The sequence below is a fragment of the Cydia amplana genome, chromosome 7 (genome assembly GCF_948474715.1).
Source record: "Cydia amplana chromosome 7, ilCydAmpl1.1, whole genome shotgun sequence".
NCBI classification, from domain to species: Eukaryota; Metazoa; Arthropoda; class Insecta; order Lepidoptera; family Tortricidae; genus Cydia; species Cydia amplana.
The window spans coordinates 18313216-18326061 of NC_086075.1; the positions used below are offsets into that span (position 1 = coordinate 18313216).

Here is a 12846-nt window from a genome sequence, read left to right on the forward strand (position 1 = left end):
ATCTATTGTGCTGCCAGTACATACTGGTCCAGAGCCTCGCAGAGAGTCGGCAAAAATCCAACCGAATCGGATTAGGGAGTGTGTAGTGTACCAGCCGACATTCCCATTCGTCCCCGCCTGGTACAGATGAGAACAGCAGGTGGATTCATATAAAGCATTCCCATTTGTCCGCGCCTGATGGCTATGGCAGCGGACACGTAGGGCGGGAACAAATGGGAATCTAAGCAATTTTATAGGCACACCATATGCAAAACGAATGTGCCGTCATTCAAGATCTAAAGAAATAATTTACACGCGATATCTAGCTTGCCTCGAAAATCCATGGCCTAATGGAACAAGTGACAGATTGTACTGGTATACTGTATCTTCATTTCTGCAGTGGACATCCTTTTAGTGCCTGAGCGTGGCCCCAGACTGATTGGGCTCCCCGTATAGCTGTAAGTAATCGGAAGCTAGTTGGAACGCGAACCGGTTCACAGACAGGAAAACCGGTTTTTCTGAAACTATAACCGGTTCGCGGCTAGGACGCGTCACGCGCTCACAATAATGTAACGCACGGACCACTGTATAGAAATATTTTTACAATTTTGAAATATTTTGTTATTGTGGGCCGTCGTGTCTGAGTGTTTATATTGTACATTTAATATTAAGATATATAAGTATATTTTGTCAATTTGAATTGTTGTAGTGTAAGAATAACTAATCTATTTATGTTGTTCGGTAGGAGACTTGATTTCAGACGTATGTTCCGTTGTGCAATCTCTATTGACAGTACCGTATTATAAATGCAAAGTGCTGTTTAAGTTTGAAATTATGTAAGATGAACGACTTTTGGTAAATAATCCGCGCTAACATCGACCCTATTTCTTAGACAGGAAAGTTTAAATTGTAAATTATGTTCATCTTAAATAATTCCAATTATACACATGTCTATTTTAACACATAAGAGTGTAGAATGAAGATTTATTTAACGAATAGGATTTAAGTTGCAGAGCCAAATGACCATTGTGGGTTGTTCAAGTGGCTGGATTAAGTTCTCATTATAATAAATGTGGAAATACCTCTCCTTGTAAGTTGTAAGTTTCGCAACCACGTGGTAAGCGGGCAATCGAATAATGGAATATTTTTTGCGTTTATGTTTTTTAATTAGTTTTGTTGGTGGTTAGGGTAAAGTGCCTCACCATCGGCCACCCCTTTTGATCATTACTGCTGCAGTAGTTAATGTTGGGGGGGGGGGGGGGCGACCAGACTTCAGGGCAGTTTACCCTGCTGCTAGAATCATAATCATTTTAAGATTTTTTTAAGAAGTCAGTGAAACAGTACGGTTTTATTAATAACTATATATTCTTAACACAAAGGTAGCAACATTATTTTAATTGGGATTATTGAATTGGAATAAAATAAAATTAATGGCACTTTGGCTGTGGATATGTCACCGTAAAATTGTAAACTCTCGTCAGATTATAATCTCGCTAGTTAAATTATAAACTGACGGTAGGGAGATTATAAACTAACCTAACCTACGTTAGATTATAAACAAACGGGTTCACAATCTTACGGTGTCAGATACACAGACATTGTTCCATCAGTGAAACTGAACTGTATGTAAAAGGCAGAAGGTTGATTTTAGGATGATTCGTAAATTCTAATATTTTTTGTCTGTTCACCCTTCAACTGGCTTCCAGTAGGTAGTTGACATGAATTATTTAGTGCTTCTTCGATATTTTGGAATCATGTTACGATATAATGTATAAATGAACTATAAACAACTAAATATATAATTAGATTATTGTAAAGACAAATGTTTATGGTTATTAAAATGAATTTCGAGGGAACCACAATTTGGAATACATTTATATTTGACAAAATTAGGTAAAAAATAGATATTTTTGGAATCAGTAAACAATAAAAAAATCAAGTATTAAACAATTTTTAAATTTGACCATAGAGAGCTAAGTAGGACCAAAATTAATGTAGTTTTATTTCCAAAATATTTGTTGTGCCCCCTAACTGTAAACTATAACTTAATGTCAAATCCTACAATAAAACTTAGCTGTCTTGTGAGATTTATGTTTTAGAAGCATTTAACGTATATTTTATATATTATGTAGATATCATTATTTTTAATATGATAAATTGATAATGCAAAGTTTTGGTTAATGGGTTATAAATAAATTGACAGAAAATAGTTCATGTGTTTATTTTCAATGGAATATATAATTATACCAACATGTTTATAATTTGTAGTTTATGACAATAAATAATAACTAATTCCGTTCCTTTTTCTCTTATCCTATTTCTCCTACCCTCTTTCACAAATGATGTCAACAATGCTAGGCTCCATGAGTTGAGGATCCACGCATCTTAACTGTGCTGAGGCTAAAGCGTCCTCTAGAAGAGCGTTCAGGAGTCTCTCGTCATTCCCCATGCAAGATAATCTTTGTTGTAGAAAATGTATATCAACTTGCAATTGCTGCAAGCCATGGCGGCCGAAAGTGCGCAATCTTACGCACTCCACTAAGGCCTTTAGGGCCACTTTGAGGGCTCCATTTGATAATGCTGCTCTATCAGCCCCTGCTGGACTAAACACCTCAATTCTCTCAGAGAAAATCCTATTTATAGGTGAGAATGATGAAGGCGCGCGCGACCAGATAGTTCTACGGCTGGAGTCGCTGGATTGCTTCATGCTGGTTGGAAATAGTTGTGAAGCGGCACTGTCTGCACTTGCAAGTGTCTCTACGACCCTCCTGCAGACTGCTCGCGGACCTCGCGGCTCCGGAGCGCGGAGCCAGTCTCTAGCTAACACAGACACTCGCAACATTTGTGCTGCAGTCTGTCCTATATAAACAACTTCAGAATCTAATGCAGTCTGTGCCGCTGTTGATAGATGCACCATTATACTATTAGTATCTTTGTTCTCTACTGTTAACCCCGGTGCCGACTCCTCTAAGAGCTTCAACAGATGAGTATGCAAAGTGTTTACTCCATTATCCTGCATGTCTAAACAAAGTTTGGCTAAAATCAGGAGTAATTCAAATGGAATGTTGTTGTTGGACTGCAGGCAAGCCATTTTTTTAACTGTATCTGACAGATTTGCCATGGATTCTGAGATTATAACCCAGCAGTTATCTGCTACAGCCTTTGCACACCATGGCTTAAGCCCAAATGATAGGTTATTTTGTAGAAATGCCATCAAGTCTAATAAGGAAGCTTGTATTTTCTGCATTAGATAAACCTGAAGGGAGTTTAGAATCTCTTTAAGATCAGGGCTCTCTGCGCCCTTGCTTGCAAGCGACTGCCTAACTTTCATGAGACTCTCTTTAAATTGGGCCTGAATGGACTGGTACTGTATTGTAGCCTTATGGTTAATGCATTGAACAACAGTGTCAACAGCTTTGTTAGACATGCCGTCACTCAGTATAATCTCTGTCATTGCCTGCAGTTTTCTAAAGAATTTATCCAATCCTCTAATAAGAATCTCTGTACCAATGTTCTCTGGTCTTTTAACCACTTCTTCAAAAAGATGGAATACTTGAGTCATGACTTTATCAGCAAAATCAGGCAAGTTTGTATTGTCTTTTTCCTGAAACATTTCATGGTAGCAGGATATGACTATGCCTAAGTCGGCTAAGAGGGTGTTATTGCAGTGTTCCACCCATTCCAAAATATCTGTACTGTCCACCATGCCACTCAAAGCTTGCAAATGTTGGTCTAGGCGGCTTTCAGAACAGTTCAAAAATATGTCTTGAAGAGTGGAGTCAGTTTCTTGCAGCTGTCTTAACAATCCTACGCTTTCAGCTAACTCTGAAGCGGTTGTATCGGGACTCAAAAGCCTATCCCTCAAGGTTTTCTTCAATCCATCAATTATTTCGGAACATTCTGTTTGAATGCTTTGGAATGATGGCTGGTTTCCATATTTCTGCAGAACTCGCTGGGCATGTGTGTAGTCGTGAACGGCGTCCGAGTAGCGCCCTTCCTCAATCGCTTTATTCAGCTGGCTCGGAAGAAGGAACAGAAATTGAAGTTTATCCAACAGTTGTCGTGTTCCACATAATCTACTAACATTATTACCACTTTCTTTTAAAGAATCTGATATCTGTGCGCTAAACGATGTTATTTTGTTCATGTTTTCACTAAGCTTGTTCATTTCCTCCTGCATAATCTTAAAATCTGATCTCATTTTCCGAACAGTTTCAGTGGCCGATATAAACTTGTTATAGTTCTCGTAGACTAATGTCTGCATTTCCGACTGAAGAAACTGACTCTGTGTGACTATTTCGGCCTCTTTGTCCATTATTTGTCTTAAATTGGCAAATTTTAGAAGGCGTTCCAAATACATATCAGAGTTGAAATGGCTGCCGTCAATGTCCAGAGGATTTTCCTCGTTTTCATTAGCCTCTGCCATTTTATATTTATTTACTAAATTGAGATTTACTGTAGGTACTTAGTTTTCTTCAAATCCTCAGTTTTCTCAGTACCCAAGCAATACAATAAACATTTTGTTTGTAATTTTATCAATTTAACTATTATCACGTAAATAACTTAATTTACTTAATTATATTCGTGTCAAGCAACTTGTTAACTGTCAACGTCAAAAACTAAATGTCAGAAAAGCTGTTTTGGCTATAGAATAAAACGCCTATCAATTAGTGTTGCAAGGGGCCTGTAATAGTGTGTCATTGGACCAGGGGGGGACAGTCACATATAAAGCCCTTTATTCAAAAAAATAGCGCCACCTTTATCATTGAACACTAAACTTTTTTTTTTAAATATGGCTACATTTTTTGTGGCTCATATATACTTGGTCAACCAGATCTTGACAGTAGAGGCAGAAAAGGCGGCAAATTTGAAAAATGTAGGCGCGAAGGGATATCTTCCCATAGAAAATTTGAATTTCGCGCCTTTTTTTACTGATAAGATTTGGTTGACCAGCTATATATATTATACTACTCTTTGCATTGGACTGTCTTATTTCAAACATAGACAGAGAGTCATACTATCTTTGTCTAACACTAGTACTAGCACCCAAAAGAAAAGGATGAGTATAGTTTTTTTTGTTCCTATTTACTGACAAATTGGTTTGACCATCTATACCAAGAACATTGGAGGATAATGGAGGGAAACGAACTTTTAATTTCGGTGTTTCCAGCCGTTTCCGTTAGTAGAAAAAGGCGCCAAATTTAAAAGATGTAGGCGCGAAGGGTTGTCCTGTCATCTCATACAAAATTTGAACATCGCGCCTTTTTCTACGGACAAAGTAGATTTGCCAGAGTATAGTTATAGGGTTCGTCTATTCGAGCAATAGCGGCCTCTCGATACATATACATAACGTAATTTAGATTTTCGTGGTAGACCAACGGTAGTGTCGAAATTGATAGCTAGACAATAGATAGGCAGATTGAATGATTGTCTAATCTACAGAACACCTGAGTGGTCTAATCTAACCAATGTCATGATAAAAGTGCAAAGGATACCGTCAACAATATATCTCATGAATTATAAATAAAAACAGTGTCTCAATATTTCCATAAACATATTTATCTATATACATATAATAAAGCTGAAGAGGGTCGAAAGTCTGTACATGGAAGATATTCGAAAAAAAGTTGGTTGGGGATACTTAGAATCGATAACAGAACACGTTCCAACAGTTTTTAGAATTTTTGTCTGTTTGTCTGTTTATCTGTTTATCTGTTTGTCTGTTTATTTGACCGCGCATCACGTGAAAACGGCTGAACGGATTTTGATGCAAACTTTACTAATCTGTCAAGAAACTCTCTGGCCCTATTTTAGGCTAGAAAAATTCAACCCCTAAAAGGGGGGGGTGGCCACTACACTCAATTAAGTTATGTTTGCACCTGAATCTTATGGCGCTAACTTAAGAAAGTGGTGCACACTTTTTTTTTGTGAATGTACTTTGTAAAAAAAACAACATTTTTCTTAGTCAATGTCAAACGTCTTTGCAAATACATATTAAATCACATTTATAGACGGGTCTATCGCGGGTTTATTGACAATAATTAACATTATGTGAAGTGGGTGGTTTGAAAATATGATGTCTACCCCAAACTTTTTCATACACTTTTCGTCGGGTAGTTGCACAAATCTCTGTTTTGACATTTTGTTGGGACATCAGTTAGCCGCGACCATGACCAGTGAAACCTGTGTCGAAACGTCGGTAAATAAAGGTAATAAAATAAATTTCGAGATAGGCCCGTCTATAAATGTGAGTTAATATGTGTTCGAAACGCGAAAGTTTTTAAATAGGTATTAAGTAATTGTAAATGTCGAACAATTTGGGACTTGCATTTTAAACGCGTTACCATACCTATCCGAAAAAAACGAATTTTTCGCGAAATTCTCGCAACGTATTGAGGTTACAAGGTAGCACGGTCTCAGGAATCTGAGGAAGAATCGGAGACGTTCACGCAGTGCGAAGAACGGTTGACCGCTCAGCGGATTCGCACGACAGACGCGCTTGACGGTAAGTACTGCGGTGCATCAGCGGGTACTGGAGAGCCCAGCACACACATTAACCTACATTAATACTATTGTTCTGTGTTTAAGCACTGACAGCCGGGACGCTTCGGGCCTTCCTCCCTACGCGGAGCTCGGCCTTCGGCCTTCGCACTTAGACAGTTATACTATTGTTCTGTGATTAAGCACTGACATCCAGGACGCTTCGGGCCTTCGGCCCTACGCGGAGCTCGGCCTTCGGCTTTCGCATTAGATATCCACACCAAAATTCAACCATTGCGGCGGTGTCCCTGACATAGCCTCTCTCAAAAAATTCGCGCTCGCTACGCTCGCGTTTTTAACTTTTAAGGTTAAGCCTACTTTGATATAGGTGGCATTCTGGGCACCCTACCGAGCGACTACTACTACGACGGACACTTCGGGCCTTCGGCTCTAAGCGGAGCTCGGCCTTCGGCTTTCGCATTTAGACACTGATACCATTGTTCTGTGATTAAGCACTGACATCCTGGACGCTTCGGGCCTTCGGCCCTACATGGAGCTCGGCCTTCGGCTTTCGCATTAGATATCCACACCAAAATTTCACGTAAACCACTGCGACTATGTCCCTGACATAGCCTCTCTAATTTTTTTTCTATCAAAACAAAATCGCGCTCGCTACGCTCGCGTTTTTAATACAATTTTAAAGGTTAAGCCTAATCTGATAAAGATGGCATTCTGGGCACCCTACCGAGCGACTACTACTACGACTTAAGCACTGACATCCTGGACGCTTCGGGCCTTTGGCCCTACGCGGAGCTCGGCCTTCGGCTTTCGCATTAGATATCCACACCAAAATTTCACGTAAACCACTGCGGCTATGTCCCTGACATAGCCTCTCTAATTTTTTTTCTATCAAAAAAAATTCGCGCTCGCTACGCTCGCGTTTTTAATACGATTTTAAAGGTTAAGCCTAATTTGATAAAGGTGGCATTCTGGGCACCCTATCGAGCGACTACTACTACGACTTAAACACTTACATCCTGGACGCTTCGGGCCTTTGGCCCTACGCGGAGCTCGGCCTTCGGCCTTCGCATTTAGACACTGATACTATTGTTCTGTGCTTAAGTACTGACAGCCTGGACGCTTCGGGCCTTCGGCCCTACATGGAGCTCGGCCTTCGGCTTTCGCATTAGATATCCACACCAACGTTTTACGTAAACCATTGCGGCTGTGTCCCTGACAACATTACTCCCATCTCTCAATTTTTTTTCTATCAAAAAAAATTCGCGCTCGCTGCGCTCGCGTTTTTAATACGATTTTAAGGGTTAAGCCCTACTTTAATAAAGATGGCATTCTGGGCACCCTACCAAGCGACTACGACTTAGGCCAATTTATAATTAAACATTTTTTTACACTGTTAAAAGTAATCCCCGGTACATACATATATGTAGATATTTAGTTGTGCATACATAAACATAACTGTAAATAAAGTGTAAATACTCGGCCTCAAGTTTTTGATATTTATAATATTCTCCTTTCCTGTAATCTTACTTCTAACTAATATAATATTAGACCTAAATTCGAAAGTTTGTTAGGAAGTATGGATTTCTATGTGTATAAATCTTAATTTTTCATGCTCAGAATGATTTGACTGGAGGACAGAATTGGATGATATTTGCTATGGACATGTTTTGGATAGGTACACTCAAGAACGTAAAAATACAAAAGTAGTACTGTATTGTCAGTTATACAACTTTTTTTTTTTTTTTAAGAGGGGAAATGCTTTAAGCATACCACCCGGCGCGGGGACGGGCCGGGATGGTTATGTGGGACTCCCTGTTGTGAGCTAATGAGACCCCAGGTTTACCCACTAAAACCCCTCTGTTGCCGCCTCGCTGCTATAAGGCGAGGTCCCAGGAACGCCGAAGTACTCTTCCGCAACCTCGCCAGCGGCCGTCCGGACTCGGACCCGACTCTTGGGGAAATCACCCCTTCACCTCATTGGGCGCGTTGGCTACACATCGCGCCCGCCCACGCAGGGGTCCGTTATACACCTACTATAACTCTGTGTCGTTTAAATCACGTCTAATATTGGAATAAGGGCGAAAAAAACTATTGGTTTTGGAGTGTAGTTTTGTTTAGTGGTAAGTACCTACCTAATTGTAAAATATTTTATCTGGACTTCAGTCCGCTAATCGTATCCATCTGTCAACTTTACTTCAAGTTCCGCCTCCAGGGGAGAGAAAGAGAAATTAGGGATGAATTAGCTTACTGACACAGACCGAATTCCACGCGGGCGGAGCCGCGGGCACAGCTAGTTTTATAAATATATCAACAGGTGATCATTGATGTATTTGCTAACATACAATGGAAAGCCCGCGAGACAACCAATAAGATAGGTACTTAAATAGCTAAAGGTCCTAGGATATTTTTGAAGTCAAAACTTCTTTAGCGGCGCTGGGCACTTTTTGAGGTGGGGAAAAAATTATAAACTCGAGACAGCGTAAGGCGATCACGTGACCGTAAGGTGGCCACTCATAATTTAGATGGCATTTAAATCAATAAAGAAAATTTTTTTATGTTGCGGACTCCTTTTCAAGACTCTTTACCTATGTTCAAATAATTTGACGTTGTCATGGCAGTATGTACATAAACATGTCAATGAAAAAGTGTGATCTTATTTGAGAATGATAATAATATATAATAAATAAATAGAATACCTCCGCTAAACGTATGTATCGTGTTACCGGGCATCGGTAACATAGTGAGGTGAGTTTTCACTTCTATCGGCACTCCCGGAGTGCAACCGTTGTTGCTTGTTTTTTTTATCCATTTGATTTTCTACCTTAATGAATGATCAAAAGGTCTTAACTATAATCAATATCCTAGTAAGTGCCCGTGTACAGTCAGCAGCAGAAATTGCTAAGCGGGCGAGGTGTTCAAAATTTTCTTAACGCGCTCTTACTTCTCTTAATAATAAAGTCGCGTCAATATCATTTTGAACACCTCGCCCGCTTAGCAACTATTGCTGCTGACTGTACTTGTACAAGTACAAATTAATTTCGAGTTTGAACTCGTATAGAAATAAAAGAAAGTTCCAAATTCAAAAGCGCCAATATTGCCCTGGGTCTTGCGAGGAATACAAAATAATCTACATATTTATACCTATTTGATCCTTTGCATCCTTCGATCAACACGGAAGGGATGCGGCATTCGCACTATTTCCCCTCTGCCTAGGTACAAGATCAACTGATCTAGCGCGGGTAATAAAACTAGTTGCGCTCGGATTTTTAACTAGACCGAGTCCAGACGCGCGAGTGAACACAGCAGCAGAAAAAATGCCTAATTGCTCGGTTTTTTGTTGTAAAAAGAGGTCGGGGACATCAAATTTACAAAAAGAAGGTGTTACATTTCACACGTAATATTTTTTTTACATGTCATACGTTTAATTATATTTAAACACAATTATTATATTTTAGTCTCATGTAATTGCTGGATTTATCGATTTTTCTCGCCCAGTACAAATTGCGGATCGGTCGAGCAACAAATCCGACTTCTCATCTCTTGAGGAAAATGTGTTAGTGTGCGTGTTGTGACACTTGTGACTCGTCCGTACACAAAAACAGATCGAGGTGTGCAAGATTTGTCTGTGTAGGGTGACATTTTCTATATATTTGTGTCGTCATTATAGATTGGATTTTGTATGCAAGTGTGTGAGAAGTGCGACTGTGTGCACGTTCCCCCCCGCGAAAAATGGCAGAATGATTTGAATGTCAAGATATCGCTTGGGCCTATCCCTTCCGACCTGTCGGAAGCCCGTGTTGATCGAAGTTTGCATCATAAAATTCTGAATTAATGATAAAACTTGCACTACCGGATTTAATTGCACATACAAATACATAACAGCCATTTTATGTAAAAACTAGTTTGTTCTAATTGACTTAAAATATAAAATATAGATGGTCAACCAAATCTTGTCAGTAAAAAAAGGCGCGAGATTCAAATTTTCTATGGGACGATATCCCTTCACATTTTTCAAATTTGCCGCCTTTTTCTACTGACAAGATTTGGTTGACCCAGTATAGGTATTTAAGATACATTTTATTGATGCCCACAGTCGGCATCAACAGTAGCGGATAATTGTTACACATATCCTCCCAACCCAAGGCCCAACAATAAAAAAAAATTGCTAGTTAAATATGAAATCAATAGTGAAAGAAATATGGTTAAATTTCTATCGCTTTAAAACCAGACGAAGCAAAAGAGATGCAACTTATTGTACTACGGGTGGGACCGTGGGTTTTACGAGGATATGGAGACAACCTCTTCCTACATATATAGCTATTGAGGCCGACTTCCGTTTCTGGGTTTTTTATCTAAAACAAATGCATTTCACGTCTACATAATGAAATTATATAGGTAATTTGGTAATTAATGTATCCAACTAAATTTAAATTTACTGAATATTTACATAGTACAAACTGTGTATTTATGCAAGCGAATAATAAATATCGAATAAGCAAATATTTTGTTTGACCTGTATAAGATGTGTAAAATCTAAGAGAAGATCTTGGTTCAAATTTCGTACGTCCATGCAGGCAGTGAATCCTTTAAATATTTTATATGGACTCAAAAATAAATGCTTAAATGATTTTTCAATTTACTTTTAAATTTAATTACGTTAATAACATATATTAGGTATACTATATAATTCGCGAAAAGGAACAACATTACAAGACATATCTTATAATTGCATATTTAATTACTTCAAAAACGAAAGCTTTTGATAGTAAATGTATAAAAGCTACAAATTATGGCAGCAGTTTAGCTTTCATAATAATATATTTGACACGATTTTCCTAACTATAATGTACCTATATTAATATTTTATTTACATTTCAGCAATGTTTATCATAATTGTCATACAAATTACTTCAAATTACGTGTATTTAGGTAGGTACTTCGTTTTTTTAGCATTAGAAAGAACTCCACAGAAGTAAGCGTGCAGTTTTTATCAGTCTCTTTACCTAATAGTTCATAATAATTGAATTATCTAATGTAGCATGGTCTAAAATTATAATTTATAGTGTGTCAAAGGACTGTCTTATTTCAAACATAGAGAGAGTCATACTATATTTGTCTTACACTAGTACTAGCACCCAAAAGAAAAGGATGGGTACGTATAGTTTTTTTTGTTCCTATTTACGGACAAATTGGTTTGACCATCTATACTTCAAAATTTTATCGCAATAAGTGCCCAATTTGAAACTACAAGCTTACGTCTTCAGCGAAGTTCTTTCTAATGCTAAAAAAACCTAGTATAGTTATGATTATTATCGTCACGATGTCTACCATAAATAATTGAAAATCTTTGTTTATACTACATTCGTTCGGGTACTACAGGCGTGATATAAACTTTACAGTAAGTAAGTGCCAAATGTACTACACCAAGTACAAATATTTGATATCTTGTATTTTCAACTTTTTTTTTCAAAATGGAAACTTCTAAACTAAACTAACTAAAGCGCTATTCATTGTATGTATTTTGTGTAGTACATTAGGCAGAATTACAGCTGTTTGAAAAATACTTGCACCTTAACTAGGTGTGGTGAAAAATCTGTAACAATACATCTGCTAATGAATGTAGGTAATGCTTATAATATGTATATAAACTCAATTTGCACTTATGACTATCACATCTTTAATTAAATTATAACTGCTTTTACACTATATTTTACGTCTGTTACGGGCATGGCATATGCCTCTTCGATTTTCCCCCACGCAGCCGGGCTTGCTGCTTCTCTCCTCCAGAGTGGACCTGCAGTCTTTTTAATATCATCCTACCATCTGGTTGAAGGTCTGTCATCCGGCCTTTTAGAACGAGGAACGTATTAATAAAAACTATATCTCACAAACATAAAACCGTAGTAAACTTATAATAGTTAATAAGACTTCCTGTTTATTATTGCTTTTTTACCTTAGCTATTCATACGTTTATGTTACATCTAAAATCAATTTATATTTGATTGTAGTTTATCATTTTCTACACTTGTATCTTGTATCACATTTGCCAATCATCATTCGATCAGCGTTATCAACTTATCGCTATTATTAAGTCAGTCAGTATCCTTTCTGTTTATTCTTACTTCACTTTAACACTTTTATCTTATAAATCCCGTAATTATCTTTAATGAGTTTAATTAAGAGTTGTATCGTGATTGTTTAGAACTATTTGTACCATCTCTCCCATATTTATTTGTCATTTCGTCCTGTTGAAATTGAAATACTACTGTCGAAGTTTTTGACCTCCAAATTAATTACTTTAACGGTTTACACCGGCCACTACACTTGTTATCACTTTAACAGTTGCACTTATTCACTTGATTCATT

At 37.9% G+C, this 12846-nt stretch overlaps 1 protein-coding gene across 1 annotated transcript; it reads right to left on the bottom strand.

The window, feature by feature from the left end:
- Positions 1-2184: 2184 nt before the first annotated feature.
- LOC134649515 (vacuolar protein sorting-associated protein 51 homolog) lies at positions 2185-4491 on the bottom strand. The gene has a single exon (XM_063504274.1). It carries the CDS (start codon positions 4403-4405, stop codon positions 2303-2305), a length of 2103 nt encoding a protein of 700 aa, XP_063360344.1. The 5' UTR covers positions 4406-4491; the 3' UTR covers positions 2185-2302.
- Between the last annotated feature and the right edge of the window lie 8355 nt (positions 4492-12846).